Raw genomic sequence first — 22,194 nt, 5'->3', positions numbered from 1 at the left:
GGCCCGTGAGCCATGACCACTGAGCCGGCTCATCCAGAGCCTGTGCTCCGCAACGGGAGAGGCCACAACAGTGAGAGGCCCGCATACCGCAAAAAAAAAAAAAAAAAAAAAAAAAAGAAAAGAAAACAGAAACAAAACAAATAACATACTTGTGATCTGACATCAATATAGCACAGTTAACATGGAGATGCTTCTTTAATTGCACAAATATAATATTAAGAATCTTTGTCAGAGTCCTTACTTATAAATACTAAAACACAATCAAAAGGAATTTTATAAAGGACACAATTTAAGAAGGTTTCAAGATATACGGTGCAGGAAATGTGTAATGGGTAAAGGTGCAGTAAGCCAGCCCTGATTCTAGGTTCTTTTACTTGAACGTGTAAGTAGGGAGTGCACCATTCTCTAAAGTGGGTCTTTTCCCAAAGGCACTATTGACAGATAAAAAGCAGACTATTAATGGTCTGTGTGTAACAGGCAGAACTGGCATTGCAGCAACACTAAAGAGTGTTATAAAAACTAATGTTTCAGTTCATGAATGACCTGAGGCTTAGTGTGTGCTGCACTGGCAATAAATAGGCTGTGTTTATTCTTCAAGAAACACTGCTATTCCTTTTTTCCTTCAAGGAATTCTGGAATGTCAGCCCACTGGGTGGGACAGCCTCCGGTTAAAGTTTCTCACTTATAAACTTAGCTGGAGACCAAGTTTCAAGACCAAAGCTAAGAACGTAATAGTACAAGCAATGCAGGGAAAAGGAGAATGATAGTCTCTTACACAGGTGGAACTGTCATGAAGCCATTACCAGGTAGATGGCTGAGGTGACAAAAATTCTCTATTACTAAAAAGCTAAGGCCATGCTAAGATGTCCTGACCTACTCAGACAGAAACAGAACAAACAACCCAAATGGATAAGTAGAACTGTTTTCTAATGGTATGTACTTACATATTTGACATTCTTTTTACCCCCCCCCCCCTTTTTTTTTTTTTGCGGTATGCGGGCCTCTCACTGCTGTGGCCTCTCCCGTTGCGGAGCACAGGCTCCGGACGCGCAGGCTCAGCGACCATGGCTCACGGGCCTAGCCGCTCCGCGGCATGTGGGATCTCCCCAGACCAGGGCACGAACCCGTGTCCCCTGCATCGGCAGGCGGACTCTGAACCACTGCGCCACCAGGGAAGCCCCAGCCCTATTTTTAAAGCTCAAAACCAGGGTGCAGCAAATATGGTGAGAACAGTAGGGGCTGGTCTCCCTTCTCTGTTCCTGCCTGCTTAGACCTCAGACCATGGGCTGGTCGCTGACCCTCATCCTTCCTCCAGGCCAGGTTCCAGCGAAGCTGAGGGGCCAGTCACACTTGCCCTGTAAACTCTGACACCAGAATATGAAGTGTAGCTACCCACACTACCTCTTGTGACTCCAAGAGGGAGAGGCTCTACTCGCAAATGAGAGAACAAAAACACTGCTTCTACAAGCTGGTGTCAGCACTCATGGTGCTGAATGCAATTCAACATTTATTGAGCACTCTTTCTGTACCAGGCCCTGTGCTAGGTTAAAGATAACTCCCCCTCCCCCGCCCCCCTATTTCAGATCATGGTGATAAGTGCAATGAAGAAGATAATGCTGAAAGACACAGTCCCCAACAAATAGATATTCATGAATGAGAAGAAATGCCATAAGAAAATGTGCAAACATTTTTAATCCCCAAACTTCCATATTTCTCTGAACCCAGGCCTCCCCCTGTGAAAGGGTTAATAAGGCAGATAATTGCTAAATTCCTTTCCAATTCAAAAATTCTATGATGTTGGGCTTTAACAAGAACATTTTCTACTGAACTTGACCAATCCTGTTAAGTAGTTCAATAGTTTTGGCTTTAATATAACTAAATACTATTAAAATTTCAGTAAGGTAGAAACACCATAAAGAGAGAGAAAAAACAACAGATTATGTGCAGCACAGAGTTCTTATAAAACCAAAAGAAACACTAACACTCACTGAAAAATAAGAAATGTAAATTTCCAATGCAATTATCAAAAAATATTAGATCTTTTGCATGCACTAGATTCTAAGTTTCTGACACATAATAGGTGCTTGATAAATATTTGTTGAACAAATGAATTCAATCTAACCAAAATCAAGGGGCCAATTAAAACATTCAAATCTCCAGTGTGCAAGGTTTAAAGTAATGATATTACCTACTTGTGATAAAGACATAGTGATAGTGGAATAAAGACTGTATTACTTTCCTGGAAGGCAGTTGAGTGCCTACCTTTTGCTTAACAAAAGATTGAAATCCATTTCATTATCTAGTAATTATTCAAAGAAATATTAGACAAATGCCCAACAATGTATGTATTAAAAAACCAGCATGTAGCAAGAATGTGAGAATACAACAGGGGCACTTGTGCGTTTAAGAATGAAGAACAGGAAACAACTCTAGGTAACCAATAACAGGTAACTGGTTAAAAGAGATACAGTGTATCGGTTCAATTAAATACTGAGGTATAAAAGCAAGGAACACATACAGTTACCATATGACATGGCAATTCCACTCCAAGGTATATACCCAAGAGAAGTGAAAACATATGTCCACATAAAAACATGTACACAAGTGTTCATAGCACCATTATTCATAATAGCAAATGTTCACTAGCTGATGAATAAACAAAATGTGGTATATCAACACAATGGAATATTACTCAGCCATAACAAGGGATGATGTACTGATACATGCTACAACATGGATGAACCTTAAAAGCATTACACTAAGTGAAAGAAGCCAGTCACGAAAGGCCAGATATTGTATGATTCCATTTATATAAAATATCCAGAATAGGTAAATCCAGAGACAGAAAGTGGACTCCTGGTTGCTTAGGGCTGAGTGGAGGAGCTAACAGGGAGTGAGTGACTGCTGAGGGGTATGGGCTTCTTCTGGGGAAGATGAAAGTGTTCTGGAATCAGATAATGGTGAGAGTTGAACAAGTCTGTGAATATACTAGTAAGCAATGAATTATACACTTTAAAAGGGTGAATTTTCCCAGTGCCATTTTTTTTTTTTTTTACAGAAATAGAAAAATCCATCTTAACATTAACACGGAATCTCAAGGGACCCCAAGTAGCCAAAACAGTCTTGAAAAAGAAGAACAAAAGTTGGAGATCTCACACTTCCTGATTTCAAAATTTACTATGAAGCTACAGTAATCAAAACAGTGTGGTACTGACATAAAGACAGAGATATAGGCCAATGCAATAGAATAGAAAGCCCATAAATAAATTCCTTTGTACATGATCAGATGATCTTTGATAAGAGTGCCAAGACCATTCAGTGGGGGAAAGGACAGTCTTTTCAACAAATGGTGTTGGGAAAACTGGATATACACACGCAAAAGAATAAAGTTGGATCTTTAGCTTATACCATATTACAAAAATTAAAACCAATTAAAGACCTAAATATAAAACCCCAATCCATGAAAATCCTAGAAGAAAACAGGATCCAATCAATCCAAAACAATCCAATTCATGACATCAGATTTGGCAATGATTTCTTAGTGTGACACCAAAAGCACAGGCAACAAAACCAAAAATACACAAGTGGGAGTAGATCAAACTTAAAAACTTCTGTTCATTAAAGGTTACTATCAACAGAGTGAAAAGGTGACACATGGAATGGGAGAAAGTATTTGAAAATTATATGTCTGATAAGGGGTTAGTTAATATCTAGAACATATAAAGAACTCTTACAACTCAACAGAAAAACAAATGACCTGATTTTAAAGAGGGCAAAAGATCTGAATAGACATTTCTCCAAAGATGATATACAAATGGCCAACAAGCACATGAAAAGATGCTCAACATCACTAATGATTACAGAAATGCAAATCAAAACCACAGGTGAACATACTCAATGTCTTGTAATACTACAATGGAAAAGAATCTGAAAAAAAATATTTAAGTATATATACATACATATATATTTATATGTATAACTGAATCATTTTGCTGTGCACTTGAAACTAACATAACATTGTAAATTAACTATACTTCAATTAAAAAAAAACATAGTGAGATCACTTTGCACCACTAGAATAGCTACTATCAAAAGAATAGAAATTAACAAGTTTTGGTGAAGATGTGGAGAAATAGGAACACTTGTGCGCTGTTGGTGGGAATGTGAAATGTTGCAGTCAGTACGGAGGTTCCTTAAAAATTAAAAATAGAACTACCATATGATCCAACAATCCTATTTCTGGATATATGCCCCAAAGCACTAAAATCAAGGTCTTGAAGAGATATTTCCACATTCAGGTACTCATCATTATACACAATAGCCAAGAGATGGAAGCAACCCAATGTCCACTGATGAATGGATAAATAAAATGTGGAATATCCATAAAATGGAATATTATTCAGTCTTAAAACTGAAAGAAACCCTGTCACATGCTACAACATGAATGAACCTTGAGGACACTGTTAAATGATATAAGCCAGTCACAAAGACAAGTACTGTATGATTCCATTTATATGAGATATTCAAAGTAGTCAAATTCATCGAGACAGAAATAGAATGGTGGTTAGCAGGCCTGGGGGAATGGGGAGTTGTTGGTTAATGGGTTTAAGTTTCAGTTTTGTAAGACAAAAAAGTTCCGGAGATCTGTTGCACAACAATGTGAATATGTGTACCACTACAGAACTGTACACTTAAAGTAGTTAAGATGGTTAGAAAAAGGATGGATTTTTATGATACGTGAGTTACATCTCAAAAAAAAGTTATATGAAAAAATTTTAAAGTGAGTTATAAATATGAAAAAATTTTAAAGTGAGTTATAAAACTGTAAAATAAAAATATGTATATAGAACAGAAATAATGTAAGAATCTACTGAAAATGTTAGTGGTTGGATTACACATGACAAACCTATATTCTTCTTCACTCTCAGACTTCTCCTCTGGTGAAAACATATTACGTTGATATGTAAAAAACAAGGCACTTTCTCTGTTGAGGGGTAAAAACAAGAAAGGTGATACCTGGGCTGGAGTGTTGGTAGTCACAGGAGATGGCGATTCACTAACTTTTGGCTCACTTGGGGACGCGGCTGACCCCTGCGACTCCTGGCTGGCTGGCTGGTCTGGAGACAAAGCATCACTGCTGTCTTCGTCAAATGAGAAATCGCCCTGAGTTTGGGGATAGTCCTCCTTCCCAACACCTAAAGAAAGAAATGATTTTTAATTTATCTTGGCCTTGGAATACCAAGGTTAAAATGAAAAAGGAGAAATATTATTCATTATAAGGACTTAAGAAGCTGGTTAAAAACAAAATTGAACATAATGTACTTCCCCATGGAAGAACACACCACTATCTAAGATGAATACTTGGGGAAAAATACCCAACCTGAATCAGATCAAGTCTTTGGATCCAAATACTAGTTATAGGAAGTACAGGAGACAAGAAAGTTTTTAATGACACCTAGGGATGCAAGTGCATTCAGAAAAATCTAGTAATGTGGAAATGCTAGAGGATAAAAGCCTGTTCATCAACAAATAAAAAGTAAGGAAAGAAAGGAGGAGGAAGACCCACCCAGGAGATTGACTTAAGAGATACATCAGCTAAAGGCAATGTGTGGACCTTGTCTGGATCCAACTTGGATCCAACATTTGGAATCCAACTGTTAAAAAACATTATAAGGCAAAATGGGGCTCTGACTGGGTATCTGTTGATAAGTCCCACTTCACAGAGCAGCCCTGCTGTACTGACATCTTACCTTTTGGGGCCCATTTCTTCGGAATTGAATGCAATCATAGTGAATTGTACTACTTAGAATTACTGACTACAGACTACCTAAGATTTAAATTCATACTAATGCAAAATATGAAGTCCCCATGATTAATGGAAACTATAATAGTTTTTTAAGCAGGATATTAACTTTTCAAAATTGCTTGCTGAAAAAGTGGCATTATTCTGGAAAACAATTTTTTTCTGAAGTTTATGCCAGAAAAAAATGGTAAACATTAGTAACTAAGTATGGTAAGACTGGGATAAAACGGGCAGATTCTACCATTCTTAATGAATACTTCTATACGCATCTGCTATTCACCTTGCTGAACTAAGACCGAACAAACTATTTTTACCTTTCCTAGAAGTAAACTGAACTAAAATAATGAAAAATCTGTAAAAATCTTAAAACAACAGAAACTAAACATAATACAATAAGTTTAACTTAGAAAACATGGTAACAAAATCAGAACTTAAAGACTTAAACATTGTAAAGCAACTATACCCTAATTTAAAAAAAAAAAGACAGACTTAAACCTCAGATGTAACAAGAGGAATCTCTGTGGTAAGAGATGCTTGTCTTGTAATACATAATATAATAACACTAACAGTAATAATGGGAATCAGTGCAAATGTTAATCAATTTCTAATTTACCCAGAAAACAATAGTCATGATTAGTGCTGGCTTTTTAAATTAAATTTTTCTTATTTAAAACTGATTTTTCTTATTTAAAACTTCCAAGTTTCTTTTTCTCCCAGAAAACAGTAAAATTTTAGAGTCTTGCCTATAATTGCTTCCTTAACACTGGAGTCTACAGGAAGGATGTTTTTCTCTACCAGCTCCATAGGACCAGGTCTTTGAGCAATCTTTTCATTCAGATCATCAGCTAGTCGAGCTCTTTTCAACTTCATCTGAGTAGCCTGCAGGGATGGCTCTGCAAATGTTTCTAAAACAGGAAACACAGTTTTAACCATTACTTGAATTACTATTTCTATTCCATAATGTTATTTCAGGCCAACTAATTTAAACTGGTATAAACAGACTTACGTGTTCCTAACATATTTATGGAGAGACAATGACTGTTTAAGAATGCTCCTGTATACAATTTACATTTTTAGTCCTAGATAGCTTTATACCGTCTATACAGTATGGATGTCCTCAGACTCAAATTAATATGAACTCAAGCCAAAAATGGGGTCCTGCTATTGCTCATTTACGGTAGGAGAGTCAAATTCATATTTATTAGGCATTGGGGATACAGAGGATGAACAAGAGAGATGTGGTTCATGGCTCAAGAAGTTCGCAGTTTTAGATTTGGCTTCATTGGAAAGTCAATTCGTAGAAGGGGAGAAACTGTTATCTCAGGATATAAGCTTCTCTGCAGGAGTCAGTGGGAAGAGCTACAAATCACATCCTTCGATCAATCCATGTGCATCTCAGAGTCCTTCATCATAATTAAGAATTTGGGTTTATTCTGAATACATAACCTTGCGACATTCAATTACATAGTAATTAATAGTCATATAGAAGCATCAACTCATCTACCCACATATGCATAAAGTTGTATAACAGGTGTGATACTATATCATAACTCATTCATTTGCATAATTCTGTCAATTACTTGTGTTTCTGGTAACTCTCATTATTTTATTACATTGTTCTAAATAATGTTTATGACTGATTAAACATAATGATGAGGGGTTAACCCAATACCGAGTTGAAAGTCGTTTGCCCCTTAAATTATTCAGTATAAGGTCTTTTAATGAAATTCCCTGTAAGTAACGTCAGGATTATCTGATGTTCTTCATTCTGTAGCTTAGATGGCCTGGCTGAGGCCCAAAGAGCACTGACACCCCAAGGGCCAATAAACTACCCTCCAGCACAGCTGATCACTTGTCTTTCTACTGGTTAAGTTATGTGCTTACCAAGTATCAATCTTGTTTGTCTACAAAATAGCTCATCACTAGTGTGACTGCTATTGTCAATACATAATTTAACCAGATGTTATGGGGAAATCATAAACTTCAAAAATAAAATGATTATTTCTTGGAAACCTGAGTTAAATGCTTTGGAATGACTTGATAAAGGTAAGCCATTAAAAAAAAAATCACTGTCGCATTACTTAGGGCAACTAACAACGGTAAAAGATTTGGGGAAAAATGATAAAATCTAGGATTTTTAAACTCAGATTGCTTTTCAAGTGTCTTTGAGTTTTGTTCCACCATGAATGGAAATTGTAGATGATGTACAATGGCTATGCTTTATACAAGAAAGATGTGAGCTCCATTCGTTAAAGCCTTCCCTGCACGTGAAGGTCCTACCCCTAAGTTGGAATACTGGCAAATAAATTCATGTTTCTATAAGTTAAAATAACACGTATGCCCATCTCATTTTTATAATTTTCCTGTATAAACAACTCTGGCCCCAATCTTATTAGACAGAACCCTTCTAGCCACACAGGAAGATGATAGGTGGGGGGAAGCAGATCGTGCAAACCACTTTTAGGTTGATGTTTAAAAGCTTTTGTTAAGATCTAGGCAGGAGAGTCTTCTGCCTTTTCCTCTCTTCCACTGACATTATCCAAGTGATATCAGGAATGTTTGGGAAGAAAATATCCCAAAAGTAAATAATTAGAGGCTGGCATTTTGGTATGCTTCTGTTCCTGGTCTGATTGCTTCATCATCTCCATGAGGCCGAGGCTGGCTTTCGGCTGCTGAACTTCAGGAAATAATTTAGACTTTTGCCTGCCAAACATCCAATTCAATCAAAATTGGGATAATGTTATAATAAGTTGGGGGTGGTTTTAAGGTATTTTTGAAATTATAGATGTGACATTCTTTCTTACTTCAAAAGTCTCTACTTTAGAAGAGATGGCCTAAAAACATCACTTATGGTTCATTCATATACATAGTTAGGTTTTTAAATGCTGAGTAGTCTCTTTTTGGAAAAAGCAGATATGATTCCTTTTGATAGTTAAATGTATTTGCCTTAGTTTTAATTATATTAATAAAGCCTGTTACAGTTAGAAGGCAAGTTGAAACAGACAGCATCATTCCTACAAAAATGTTCCTTATAGGTCAAGATATTTTGAGGCACAGAAGGAGCCATTTACCAAGTTACTTACCAGCAAATTTGCTTCTCTGAAGATTCACTTATCCCTGACAGCTGGTAGCTGCTCCTACCCTACCACTGGAGTTCTGGAAAAGCTTTTTTAGTCCAGCAGACTTCTGAGACGTTCACAACCCAAAGTAGAGACAGGAACAGACCTCTCACCTCCCATCCCAGACATGAAGATGGTTACATAATCATAGATTATTTGGATTAGAAGAGACACTACTTGGGGTTATAGAGGCCAACTTGATAGCTGGAACTTCTTTACAACATCCTTAATGTGGTTTCAGCCTGTGTTTATTCCCTATCACAGCAGCCTGTTTATTCCCTATAGAGCACTTTTCACAATCTGTAATTTATTTGTTTTGCCTATGTATTATCTGTCTGTGCCACTAGAATGTAAGCTCCATGAAGGTGGGCATCCATCTGGCTCACTTGGGTCTCTGGTGTCTAGCTTGCAGGCCAGTGTACTAACAGCTCTAATAATGGCAACCGTATCACTTCTTGAAGATTTTATTTTGGACATATCTGACTGACCTTTATGCTGAGCTATAATCTAATACTCTGTCATATCAACCTAATTCTAATACTAACTCTATCATTAGGCCAGAGAACACAAATCTAATCTTCCTCCTACCTAATAACGGTCTCTAAATGTTTGAGAAGTTTCTGTTTCTGCTCAGGGTTTAACACTCTCAAGACTATCACAGGGTCAAAGCTCCTTAGTCCACAAATTAGTCAGTAAAGCAAAACAATGAAAGAAAATGTAACTCAGGAATTTAATGGTGGAGATACCAGATTTCGAGAATGTTCTGTTTTTAGAGAGAAAAACATCACGGCCTGAGCCACATGTCTCACCAAAGATGGAGTGGAACTGTCCTTACTAGCTTCCTAAGAGATGAGACTCAGTCATCGAGAAAATCTGGTGGGTCAGGTGGAGCTAGTTTGTGATAATGGTCAGATCGAGCTGGATTGTTGTGGGTTAAGTAGCAACGAAGAGAAAATGTCAGGTATGGGCCTTGACCCAGGTAGACCTAACAGGGTCCAAGTCGTTGAAAATCGAGCGTTAGACTTGTGGCTGTCATACCCTTTATGACTTAATGAGCAGGCGCACATCCCTCACTGATGAAGAAATCCTCTGGACCGAAAATGTTTTTCCAGAACAGTATGGTAGAGATACCTATAGCACCCCCAGCTGGCGGGCAAGAGTCAGTCCATCAATTGGCTATTTGGAGAATCAAACCTTCCCCATGTATCTAACATAACATTTTTAGCTTTGGGTCTTCATGTTGCTATCCAGTTTGGAGGATGTCAGCCTGTGGGGTAAAAAGTTATTAAAATGGGAATAAACAAATGGTGGAATTCTCACTTCTTTTCTTGAGAAAATGTAGCAAAAGCAGCAGAAATAGAATTTTTACCTTCTAAAATGTGCATCCTGACAAGTTCAGAACGATCTGGTCGGCTCCGAATCTTGTGCTTCAAAAAGTTTTCGGTCTTTAAAAAAGAGAGAGAGAGAAAAATTCTTATCATAAATTGTTTATGATTTATTGTAGTTTTACATTTTTTTCTCAAGGTACTCTATTTAAATAAATTGTATACTCTTTTGATCATGATTTTGAGAGGAAGAGTAGAAATTAGTACTTTGAAAAACTATTATCCAATACATGATTTAAATTGCAGCCTTCAAAGTTGTACAGGGATTTGAAGTGTATGCTGGTATAAAGTAAGCACTTTATAAACTTTTATTTTAAAACTTGGAAAAGGCAAAGGCTCATAATTTTGAAGATGACTTTTGAACAGAGGATTTGAACATTTAAATATCTAAAATCAATAAAATCTACACTTCAGGTCAAGTAAATATCCATCTAAGATAACACATTTCCTAAAAATCCTAATGTATTTTCTGTGATGAATTCCTATCTTTAATCATACTTTCTTATTCAGAACTGTACTCAATTCTAAACAATAAGGCTTTAAAATGGGTTTTGTATTTTCTAAGACTCTAAGAGATCATTATTGCATCCTGGGAAAATTCTTAAGGAATTTCTGGAACATGCTTATTTTCATATTGCATGATAGAAGTTTCCTCTAAAACAAAAAGAATAATGGCACTTTTAAAGAAAAATAATGAACACCAATTTAGTGTGCAACTATGATGGAGTCATTTCAAAGAATAAAACAGAGCTGAATATGGCAATATTCCTCATTCAGCCAAATTCTCCCACCCTTGGTCAAATGTACTGCTAACATAGACCCAGGAGGGAAACGAAGGAAGGATCCGGTGTCAGTACATCACTTGGGCTATCTGTCTGCAGAGGTAACAAATGGCAGAATTACTCCATCATTATTCTAAAAACTGTTGTTATGCTCCAAAAGTAAGAAAAAAGTGTGATTTGTCCTATGTACAACACTAGTTTACTAGTTTTAAAAGAACAAAATTTGAATGTCCTGTATTTTCTATAAACCTCCAAGATAAAACTACCCCAGGATATATTACTCTATATGCCATGTTATCCTGAAAATACACTATATTTTCTCTATTGATATACGTAGGAGTAAGACTGTTACTTGTCCACAGGTACTTTAATACAAAACAGAGAAGCAGAATATTTTAAACTGAAATTCCTTACTCTGGCTCGTTCCAAGCTTTTTATCTGCTCGTGGAATGCCGCTGGGCTCTTCAGGGCTGTGAGAAAAAGAAATCATTTCCATGGTATAAATAGAGGAGTTAATACTTCAGTCAAATGTTACAGCGTATCATGGTGATGTTTTCTCTTAATCTGATTAGTGTGCCTCTACAGTTCCATTTATTTCCTAGCTCCTTTAGGAGATCTGCAAAATTGAAACCTTAAATGTTTCAGAATTAAAATTATGTGTTTTACAAATAAAACAAGTTAACATTCACAACAGAGTTGTATACATAATGGCAATGCATATATCAGGTCAGACTAGTTCCAGCCCATAGTTGGGGCAAATTACCATTACCAAGGGAACTGTTTGATGGTTCCTTAACAGGTCTTTGCTCTTATGGCCCTACAAGTTACTGGGAAAAGCCCACAAGTCCTTAGGGCATTTAACGTTGGAGTGATCTAGCCTTGAACTTGAGGACACTCTGCAGTTCATGTCTAAGAGAGCAGAGTTACCACCTACTGAGAACCCACAACACACTTAGCGCCTTGCTCTGTGGCCCATCACAATTATATTGCTGCTCATCATCACAACAGCCTTGTGCCATAGGTATTAGCCCCAGCACAGATGAAAGGCTCAAAGAGGTTAAATGAATTCTTGAAGTTATACAGCTAGATGGTGGTCAAAGCGGGATTTACATCTAGAATTCTGAATTTGGCAGGTTCATGCTCTTTCTACCATACCACAATGCAACTCACTCTAAAGACACAGTGATTCCTTAATATGTTAACTTCTAGTACATTATTCCAAAGTCCCAGAGAGAGAGAGAGGCAGTGTTTATTAAAACATCACATACTACAGAATTTCTATCAATTATCTTTGCAAAATCTTCTGTGTGTATGTCCACTGCTGTCTGATTACACCCTGCACTTATCACTATGGGCAGTCAGAGAATGTGGATGGAATGCAGGACTAGGCTTAACCTGGGCTATCACCTCCCAGTATTGGCCCATCAGCTCTTGGTAACATTTTTTTCAATTCTGGTACTTAAAGCATTGCAAAGACTCACAGAAGCCCAGCCAAACAGGTTTGGCCAGGGACCAGCTCCTAAAAGCAGACTACAGCTGGCTTCACAGTGGTATTTAAAGCACCGCACTTTGATCCTGTTTGATTGACTCATATCAGGAATGCAGTGGTGGAGAAATCTGGCAGATTATCAAACCAGCTTCTGATAACTGGTTTTATCACAATGCTAGATTTAAAATATGTAGATACTCAATTAATAGTAGTTCAGAAAAAAAAGTGTTCACAGGGAAAAACATCTCCATATCACAAACCAAAAAAAGGCAATAGCAGTGACTGTGAAGACTGGGAAGCGTAAGTACGTTTTGTAATTTCTTTCTAGTTTTTTAAGCCAAATAAGTTACTTCTTAGAGAAATCAATTTTTAGACAAAAATCCCAAAATAATGCTAACAGCCTATACAAAACCACCACTCTTCTCCTCTAAAATATAAAATCACCTCCAAATTTGGTGATTAAAGGTAAAGAAGACAACTTGGACAAATATTCTAAAATTAATAGACTCTCAAAAATGAAGGAATGAAGCCTAGAGCTACTTGGGAAAATATCTGTACTTGGGCAAGAAAGATTTTATTAATTATAAATAGAATGCTTATTAGTCCTGTAATTGAGATACATAATTATATAGACTATACTATAGCATCAAAGAGAATTAATTTGAATTAAAGTAGAACCAGGTTTTGAATTAACTTATCATGTTACTTTTGCAAGTATCATTGGATTCATTATCTAGAGTGATTATTTCAGTTATTTTAAAGCTAAAAGTAATGCTGAAGTTTGAAGTAAGAACTGATGTTAGCCTAATTACAGAGCTTTAAAGGTATTCTTTGATAATATAAAATTTGTGTCTATCTTTTAAGTTGCATCTGGTTTCCAAAATGTATTTTAAATGATTCTGTTAGGTTAGCAATGCTGATGCCTGGTTTTTCCTTATAAATTGTATGTGGATTAAATGGATACCACTGAAAGTAGAGTGTGGAACAGCTTCTTCTTAGACATGCCCATGTTGTTACATCACATTAGAAATGACAGTGACACTTCAATCTTACGTGGCATGATGCCCTGGTCCACTAGTTGTTCTCTCGTCCTCCTTTGTTGCAGCCTCAGCTGGAGCACTGTGAAAAGGAAATAATCACCATTGGAGTTAACAGGCAAACTGTAGGGTCCAACTTACAAAGTTCCAGAAGAGATACAATTAGCTTACTTAAAAAGCTTATATTTCATAATTGAATAAGGATACTACCTGGTACCATTCAACCTGTCCAAAAAAAAAAAAATCAGTTTGTGACTTCTGCCTTTTGGGTGAACTCTGAAGTTCTCTCAGCTTATCTTTTGTTTAGTCAGTTAATAATCTTAAGTTGATGATTAAAGCTATGTCTTTGTTGTTTAAATACAATCACATCGTACTCAGCAAATAAACAAAAATAGTCGGCTTATATATTCTTATTAATAAAAAATAGAAATGTGAGATACCTTGACATTCCTTAGTTTTTTTTAAAAAACAAGTTAATAGCAAAAATGTATTTTAAGGAAAGATTAATGTATTTGGAGGAACTCACTCCATCTGGAAAATTTTTTTTTGTTTGGTTTTTGCGGCACGCGGGCCTCCCACTGCTGTGGCCTCTCGCGTTGCGGAGCATAGGCTCCGGACACGCAGGCTCAGCGGCCATGGCTCACGGGCCCAGCCGCTCCGCGGCATGTGGGATCTTCCCGGACCGGGGCACGAACCCGCGTCCCCTGCATCGGCAGGCGGACTCTCAACCACTGCGCCACCAGGGAAGCCCCTGGAAAAAATTTTAAATAGCTTTAATGAAGGCCAACTTCATAATAAAAATTAGACCTATGAGATATTACTAATTACGCAAAGGAAAATTTCTGAATTAAGACTTTGAAGTTTAATAATCTTTGCAAAACATAACACTGCATCTCACTCCAGAAGTTCTAAGAAAGCCACAAATCAATTGGTACCTAATTATTTTAATTAAAAGAGTAAATAAATCATTAAACTTGTAGAAAACAAGGTATACATCACAAAATGTGGAAATCCCGCTTGCCAAATTTAATAAAATATATTTTTTCCCCTAGATTTCTCAAGCAGATTCCTTTCATAGCATCTCTATGTTTTTGTCTGGAAAGTGAGCTGATTTCAAAAAAGAGTAATATATGAAGTAACTTTGAAAAATATTTTCCTTGGTTTGCCTTACGTTCAATTTTAAGTTTCCATTTTTAATTTTTCTTTCAAACCATGGATGAAAACCAAGGTTAGGATTATTAAGGGTCCGCCTAAGGGTTGTCAATATGAAAAAAAAAAATTAGCTATGTGTATTTCTTAAATGGTAGGGAAGGAAGACAATTTTTTAGCAAGGGCGTGATGAGGCTGGCTTGGACCAGGCTCAAATGCAAGGCACATAACGGCTCCTACTTGCAGTTAACCCCAAGACCTGAAGATGCAGGGCCTGTGGCCCTCATATCCTTTGCTTTTTGCTTGCCCTTGTGCTGACTGCAGAGCAGAGCCCAATCTTAGATATATTTTAAATATATTTTCATATTCATTGCTAGATATGAATGTTATCCTTTACTTAATACTGAAAAAAATTTTTATATGCTTCTTTTGGGGGCCACAAAGCTTCACTGACATCCCATTTAGAACTGAAGCAATTGACATAAGATTCTATTACACACAGCAAAAGAAAAACTTAGAGTCAAAAAAATATATGCACGTTTCTCACATTAAAATGTTTTGTGGTTCTCTGAATCAATTATGCTCTAACACAAAGATCTTTTCCCTGATAACTTATAGTTTATTGAGAATAGTATGTTCCCACTGTACTTTACTAGGAACAAAAATAACCAAGGAGATGACCCGTGGATCTGATAGCACCCAAATGCCTGCATACTCCGACATTCTTCTATGAATGCCGAAGTTAATTCTTGTCTGAAATCAAGGTGGTCATATTCGAGAGGCAGAATACCAAGAAAAGGAATACTGAGAGGAGAAAAGGGTCAGAACAATCTCTAGTTCAAAGGCTGACACTTCTGGAACACGGTGGTCCACGTCTGTTGCAGAATCTCTAGCAGTAGTATTTTTCCTTTCTCCCACAGGAGTCTTCAAAGAAAGGAGTAAAATAGAAAGGGTAATGAAAATATCATCAGCCTCTTTTTTGGTTTAAGACAAACAAAGCACCATACTAGTGAGACAAATGTGTCAAACACAATACATATTTCTAGGCGAATGGCATCTTGGAATGAGAGATACATTCGCAACAACATGGTGACAACAGCTTGTTAGTCTTGAAGCATCTCCTGACTGTATGCTGGTCAGCTGCCCTCATGCGCCTTCACAGCAGTCCTGTCAGCTGTATTATCTTTCACCAGAAATTGCATTTTCATGCTGTTGTGCGAAGGTATCTGTTGCCATGAGGGTAATACGCCAAATGAATGCATGTCACCAACCACCAGTTGTTAAAATAAAACAAAACCATTGTGTTTTCCATCCATTTTTCTTCACGACAAAACAATCAATCCTATTTATTTCATACTGCTCGAAGGTAGGAGAATAATCTTCCCGATCAATGCTCTCATTACCTATTAATTTTCCCAAGTAGCAATACCCTCACACTACAAATATTACTCAAAGCAGGTGTGGCAGGCAGCCTTCCCCAGGCATGTTCATTCATTAAGAGCCTATTTATCAGGCGTCTGTTAGTGACTGCAGGGCGCATGCATGGGAAAGAACAGCAGCAGCTGTGAATAGAAGGTCTGTTTTTAGGCAAAGACATTAGGAAGAACATGAATGGAAGAGGAGGCAATAACCAGCCATGTTGTTAAGACTGCAGATTACCCAGCTTGATTCAGTTTTCATCTGTACCAAAAGGTGGGCAGCACGGGACACATTATGTTGAATATAAGGCACTATGCCCTATCGATAGACTTGGGTACATTGCCACTTTTGGTCACTGTTAAAACACAATTACAGTATTCGTTCATATCAAATACAACCAATCACTCGCAACCGGATGGAGGCTCTTCTGAGTACTAATGATTATAAAAAGTACCTATCAGATAGGTACAGGCTCATAATTTTGGACAATAGCAAACTTCCTTTTACTCTTTTCCACTCATCAAATGAGTGGAAAAAAAGAAAGTTAACACAATAAATGACAAACAATACCTGTCCCTTAAAGGCAGACCACCCAGGCCAGGAAGAACAAGGCTTGAATGATGTAGACAGCTGAACTGTCCTGCAACACTAGAAAGCTAGAGCTGCCCAGACGTGGGCAGAGCTTATCCAGACCGTGAAGGGGGAAGAGACCCTGAATAGAGAGGGCCTGACTCTTAACGATCATAGAGGCGTTCACCATTGTGGGCATGTGAGCATCTAAAGATGCTTTATCAAGTTAACCTTGGAGACCTTCTTCCTCCCTTTGCAGCCTCCAAACTCACGTCTGTGTGGAGGGCAGGACGGCCCAGATCACTGAATGCTACTGGGCCTGTTGCACAGTTGCAGTTCTTAAGACCAATGGATAACCCGGTAGGCTGGCTGATCCCTGGAAACCTGACATACTCTGCACACGTTCACGAGACTGCACTCCTGTAGCCACAAACAGAAGACCAGACGCTGGTCCAGCACTGCTTTCCTGTGGCAGCAGCGGGGGGGGTGGTGTATGGCTGCCCAAGAAGCCAACCTCGGGGCAATGGCCTTGTGTCTGAAAACAGACCTGAGAGCATTCGCCCCCGGTGCCTTGCTGAATTGATAAATTGTGCTACTGGGCTGACATCATAGCTTCCAACACATTAGGAAACTGACTAAAATTCAGCAACTCCATGGCCATCTTACAAATAATTACATACCAGAAAAGGAAACATGTAAATCTACAGAATTCTGGAAGGAAAAAAAAAAGAGTTCAAAACACTCAGTGAGTGAGCCACTACTACATCCTTTCAGAAAACAAAGGACACAGTAATAATGGCGCTGAAATAGAATTCATGTTACGACTGCTCACATTTGAACATTTTCAAAGAATGTCTTTATCTTTGAAACATGTAGAAATGAAAATAATCTGATACATGGACCTAAGAAGTTCTTACGTTTAAAATGGGTGGGGTTAAACCTGTTTCACTTTCTCAAAAAGGTGTGTGTGTGTGTGGGGGGGTGGCACACAGGTGTTAACAGCGTATCTCACTATACAGCTAGCACTGTATTCTCTGTGCAAAAACCGTTACCACAGGCTGAGAACTCTATAACAGCTCTGTGTTTCCCGATGACAAAACTCACAAGAGGTACACAAAGGACCTCCATTAACAGAAGGAGATGAGGTTACAGAGCCATTTGCTTACCCTTTGTGTCACATCTTTCTTAACTAGCCTGAGTCCAAGGGTTTTATTTTTTATTAAAAAGAAAATAAATCTCTTTACCTATTAAAAGAGTGATATATGTTCATTACAGAAAATAAGGAAATTTTAAAAAGGAGGAAGAAGAAACCAAAAAAGAAAATCACCAATAATATCATCAACCAGAGAGATATACAACTACTGTTACCATACTGGTGTATTCCTCTGTCTCTTAGCTAAGCATAATTTTTTTTTTTTAAAGAAGATGTTGGGGGTAGGAGTTTATTAATTAATTTATTTATTTTTGCTGTGTTGGGTCTTTGTTCATCGCGGCGCGCGGGCCTCTCACTATCGCAGCCTCTCTTGTTGTGGCGCACAGGCTCCAGACGCGCAGGCTCAGTAGTTGTGGCTCACGGGCCTAATTGCTCCGCGGCATGTGGGATCCTCCCAGACCAGGGCTCGAACCCGTGTCCCCTGCATTAGCAGGCAGATTCTCAACAACTGCACCACCAGGGAAGCCCAGCTAAGCATAATTTTTGATTCTCTGCTTCTACATACTATGATCACACTGTACAATGATAAATGTTCTTGTTATTTCAATGGCTACATAAAATACTCCGTTGGGTGGACATGCATAGTTTACTAAATATACTCCTATTATTTATCACTTAGGTTGTTTCCAATTTTTACAACTACTGTAACTAATGCTACGGTGGGTTTTTTGTGTATAAAGCTTATTCCTTATTTTTAGTTATTTCCTTAATTCCTAAAAGGAGGATTCCCTACATGGTCCATATAAGGCATGGCCATAAAGTAAAGAGACCAATTTGTATGCAAACCATCATCTTTGAAATTATAGTAGACGTGTGAAAACATGGATACAGACTACTTTACATCTGTTGCATTTAGAGAAAAAATTTTAATTAATTTTTGAATTTTTCCAAGATGATGTGTGTTATTATTTCTTAGGGCTAACATTCATGGTTTCTGATTACATTTCAACAAAAAGAAAAATGCATATAATTTGGAAAATTCTACTTAAGTGTTATGTCTTGTTACAAAAGACAAAAACAATATTCTGTCAACATAAATGTTTTCAACTTGCTCTTTTTTTAATACAAGAAAAGTAAAAACGTAATTTTAACCACCATTCTGAAAAATGAAAGGTAGCTCATCTAATGGCAAAGAGGAAATGTCATTCTTATTCATCATCAGAAATAGTTTAGAATTAAAAAGTATCATCTCTGGGCTTCCCTGGTGGTGCAGTGGTTGAGAGTCTGCCTGCCGATGCAGGGGACACAGATTCGTGCCCCAGTCCGGGAAGATCCCACATGCTGTGGAGTGGCTGGGCCCGTGAGCCATGGCCGCTGGGCCTGAGCGTCCGGAGCCTGTGCTCCACAATGGGAGAGGCCACAACAGTGAGAGGCCCGCGTACCACACACACACACACACACACGCGCGCGCGCAAAAAGTATCATCTCTTAGTTCCTTTCCCCTGATTCTTAAGTGGATTAAAGTGCTTTTAGAGCAAAATTTTAGGATTAGTTTCCAATATTGAAAAAAAAACAACCTCAAAATAGAATAATGTCTTTCACATAATATTTACACCCCTTCAAAATTTTTAGCTGCTTTTTGAACCAAGATATGTCTTTTCTCTTTTGTTTCTATAAGTAGAATGTTTGAAATGTTTCCATAATATGACATAAAGTGCCTTTTTACTCTAAAGGAAAAAACCCACATTATGCAGCATTTTAATAACATATAGCAATTTGGCATGAGTTGAACAAGCCAAAACAAAGCACAGTTTTGGGCCAGGGGATTTGCAAGGGGACATCTGAGGAACGTATATAACAAAAACAAGGCAGAAATGACACTTTCTGGGAAGCAGTATGGCAGGCAGCCATGGTCTTAAGAAATTCTTTATAAATAGCTAGTTTCAGTTATGGGGTATGAAGGAGGGTGGGATGAGTGGGGACGGAGCGTGGGGGTGGGGATTAGCAGCTGCCTGCAAGTCAAAGAGAAGATCCAATGTATATTATTTAATTACAGGACACTGGACAGAATAAACTGCAGAATCATGAGGGGAGGAAAAAACACCCCAAAACCCTGAGCCAGTCAAGTAAAGGCTGGGTAAACCAGTGGCAAAAGCAAAGATGGGAAACTGAAAAATACTCTAGAATTGACTATGTATTGACTCTGAAGATAATATTAGGCAAAAAACAGACCCTGGTTTCAGTTTTTAAAAATTTGTTTAAAGATGTTTGAGTAGTTAAGAGAATGAAGTAGTTGTACTTTGGCAAAAATTTATTATGCATTGTTTAAAGAGTGATAATTTAAGGGCCTGGTCCTATAAAAACAAGACAATTTAGAAAAGCCAACATCTTCATATTATCTTTTGAACTTAGATACAGGAGGGATTAACTGGCCCCTAAGTAATACCTTAGAACAGTTACATTTGGGGGCCCCATTCAAACCTGATTTCAGTGTTCTATCAAGCAGCTGGTTCAGCAGGAAAGTTTACAACTGCATTTGTTCAATCAGCTAGGGGCAAATGACATCTTGAAAAAATCTGTATCAAAAGAGCAAAAGACTGATGGACTGCTTTTTCTGTTCCTCAGAAGAAAATGTTTAAAAAGCTGGGCTTCCCTGGTGGCGCAGTGGTTGGGGGTCCTCCTGCCGATGCAGGGGACACGGGTTCGTGCCCCAGTCCAGGAAGATCCCACATGCTGCGGAGCGGCTGGTCCCGTGAGCCATGGCCGCTGAGCCTGCGAGTCCGAAGCCTGTGCTCCGCAACGGGAGAGGCCTCGACAGTGAGAGGCCCGCATACCGCAAAAAAAAAAAAAAAGCTGGTGGTGGTTATTATTATTGTTACTACTACTACTTTAGATAATCGGTGAAGATAACCACTTTTTTTTCCAAACATAATACCATAAGGATTAAAAATAAAACTTTTTTAGAGCAGTTTCAGGTTTACAACCAAATCAAGCGGGAGGTACAGAGATTTCCCATACGCCCCCTACCATCAAACATACTGAGCCTCCCCATCATCAACAGGATTAAAAAAATTTAACTCCATAAAGTTTCCCGGGGCTTCCCTGGTGGCGCAGCGGTTGAGAGTCCGCCTGCCGATGCAGGGGACGCGGGTTCGTGCCCCGGTCCGGGAGGATCCCACATGCCGCGGAGCGGCTGGGCCCGTGAGCCATGGCCGCTGAGCCTGTGCGTCCGGAGCCTGTGCTCCGCAACGGGAGAGGCTGCGACAGTGAGAGGCCCGCGTACCGCAAAAAAATAAAAAAATTAAAAAAAAAATAAAACGATTCCCATATTTTTAGTTCTTTGCTGTGAATGGGTATTTTGTAGTCACAGGGTAAGCAGTCACATCCTGAAGGCTTTCCTTCTAAGCCTGGGATTCAGAAATACACAGTGTATGTACCACTAACACCTATATTTAAAAATCCATGTTTTGGGCTTCCTTGGTGGCATAGCAGTTAAGAATCCACCTGCCAAGGCAGGGGACACGGGTTCGAGCCCTGGTGCGGGAAGATCCCACATGCCATGGAGCAACTAAGCCCGTGTACCACAACTACTGAGCCCACGTGCCACAACTACTAAAGCCCGCACGTCTAGAGCCCGTGCTCCGTAACAAGAGAAGCCACCACAGCGAGAAGCCCGCGCACCGCAACAAAGAGTAGTCCCGGCTTGGTGCAACTAAAGAAAGCCTGCTTGCAGCAACAAAGACCCAACACAGACAAAAAAAAAACAAAAAAGTTTTTTTTAAAAAAATCCACATTTTATAAAATTTTTTCTATTTATTTGTTAAAATAAAAGTGACACATGCACATAAAAAAGGACATTAAAAAAAAGGTGAGGGCTTCCCTGGTGGCACAGTGGTTGAGAGTCCGCCTGCCGATGCAGGGGACACGGGTTCGTGCCCCGGTCCGGGAAGATCCCACATGCCGCGGAGTGGCTGGGCCCGTGAGCCATGGCCACTGAGCCTGCGCGTCCGGAGCCCGTGCTCCGCAACGGGAGGGACCACAGCAGTGAGGGGCCCGCGCAATGCCAAAAACAACAACAACAACAACAACAACAACAAAGGTGAAAGATATTTTCTTAGATCAGTCTCCCTAGGCAAAAGAAACAAAAGCAAAAATAAACACATGGGACCTAATCAAACTTAAAAGCTTGTGCACAGCAAAGGAACGATCAACACAATGAAAACACAACCTACGGAATGGGAGAAAATATTTGCAAATGATGCGACCAGCTATATCCATAATATACAAA

The 22,194-nt window shown here is 38.6% G+C and overlaps 1 protein-coding gene across 7 annotated transcripts in view; it reads right to left on the bottom strand.

The window, feature by feature from the left end:
* The window catches only part of MRTFB (myocardin related transcription factor B), a 201,446-nt gene that overhangs the window by 41,110 nt on the left and 138,142 nt on the right, over positions 1 to 22,194 (bottom strand). For 6 of the 7 annotated variants that reach the window (XM_060124736.1, XM_060124739.1, XM_060124742.1 and 3 more), the window contains 5 exons: positions 13,632 to 13,697; positions 11,504 to 11,559; positions 10,292 to 10,367; positions 6,547 to 6,708; positions 5,017 to 5,195 (listed from right to left, as the gene is read on the bottom strand). In XM_060124736.1, the coding sequence (XP_059980719.1) occupies positions 5,017 to 5,195; positions 6,547 to 6,708; positions 10,292 to 10,367; positions 11,504 to 11,559; positions 13,632 to 13,697 (539 nt within the window). Of the gene's footprint in view, positions 1 to 5,016; positions 5,196 to 6,546; positions 6,709 to 8,886; positions 9,213 to 10,291; positions 10,368 to 11,503; positions 11,560 to 13,631; positions 13,698 to 22,194 lie in introns of those variants that run through there. The other variant, XM_060124741.1, reaches the window with a different exon arrangement.

Source organism: Lagenorhynchus albirostris, chromosome 15 (assembly GCF_949774975.1).
Source record: "Lagenorhynchus albirostris chromosome 15, mLagAlb1.1, whole genome shotgun sequence".
NCBI classification, from domain to species: Eukaryota; Metazoa; Chordata; class Mammalia; order Artiodactyla; family Delphinidae; genus Lagenorhynchus; species Lagenorhynchus albirostris.
Note: the sequence above shows the minus strand (reverse complement) of the source record. Positions and strands in the feature narration are given on the sequence as shown.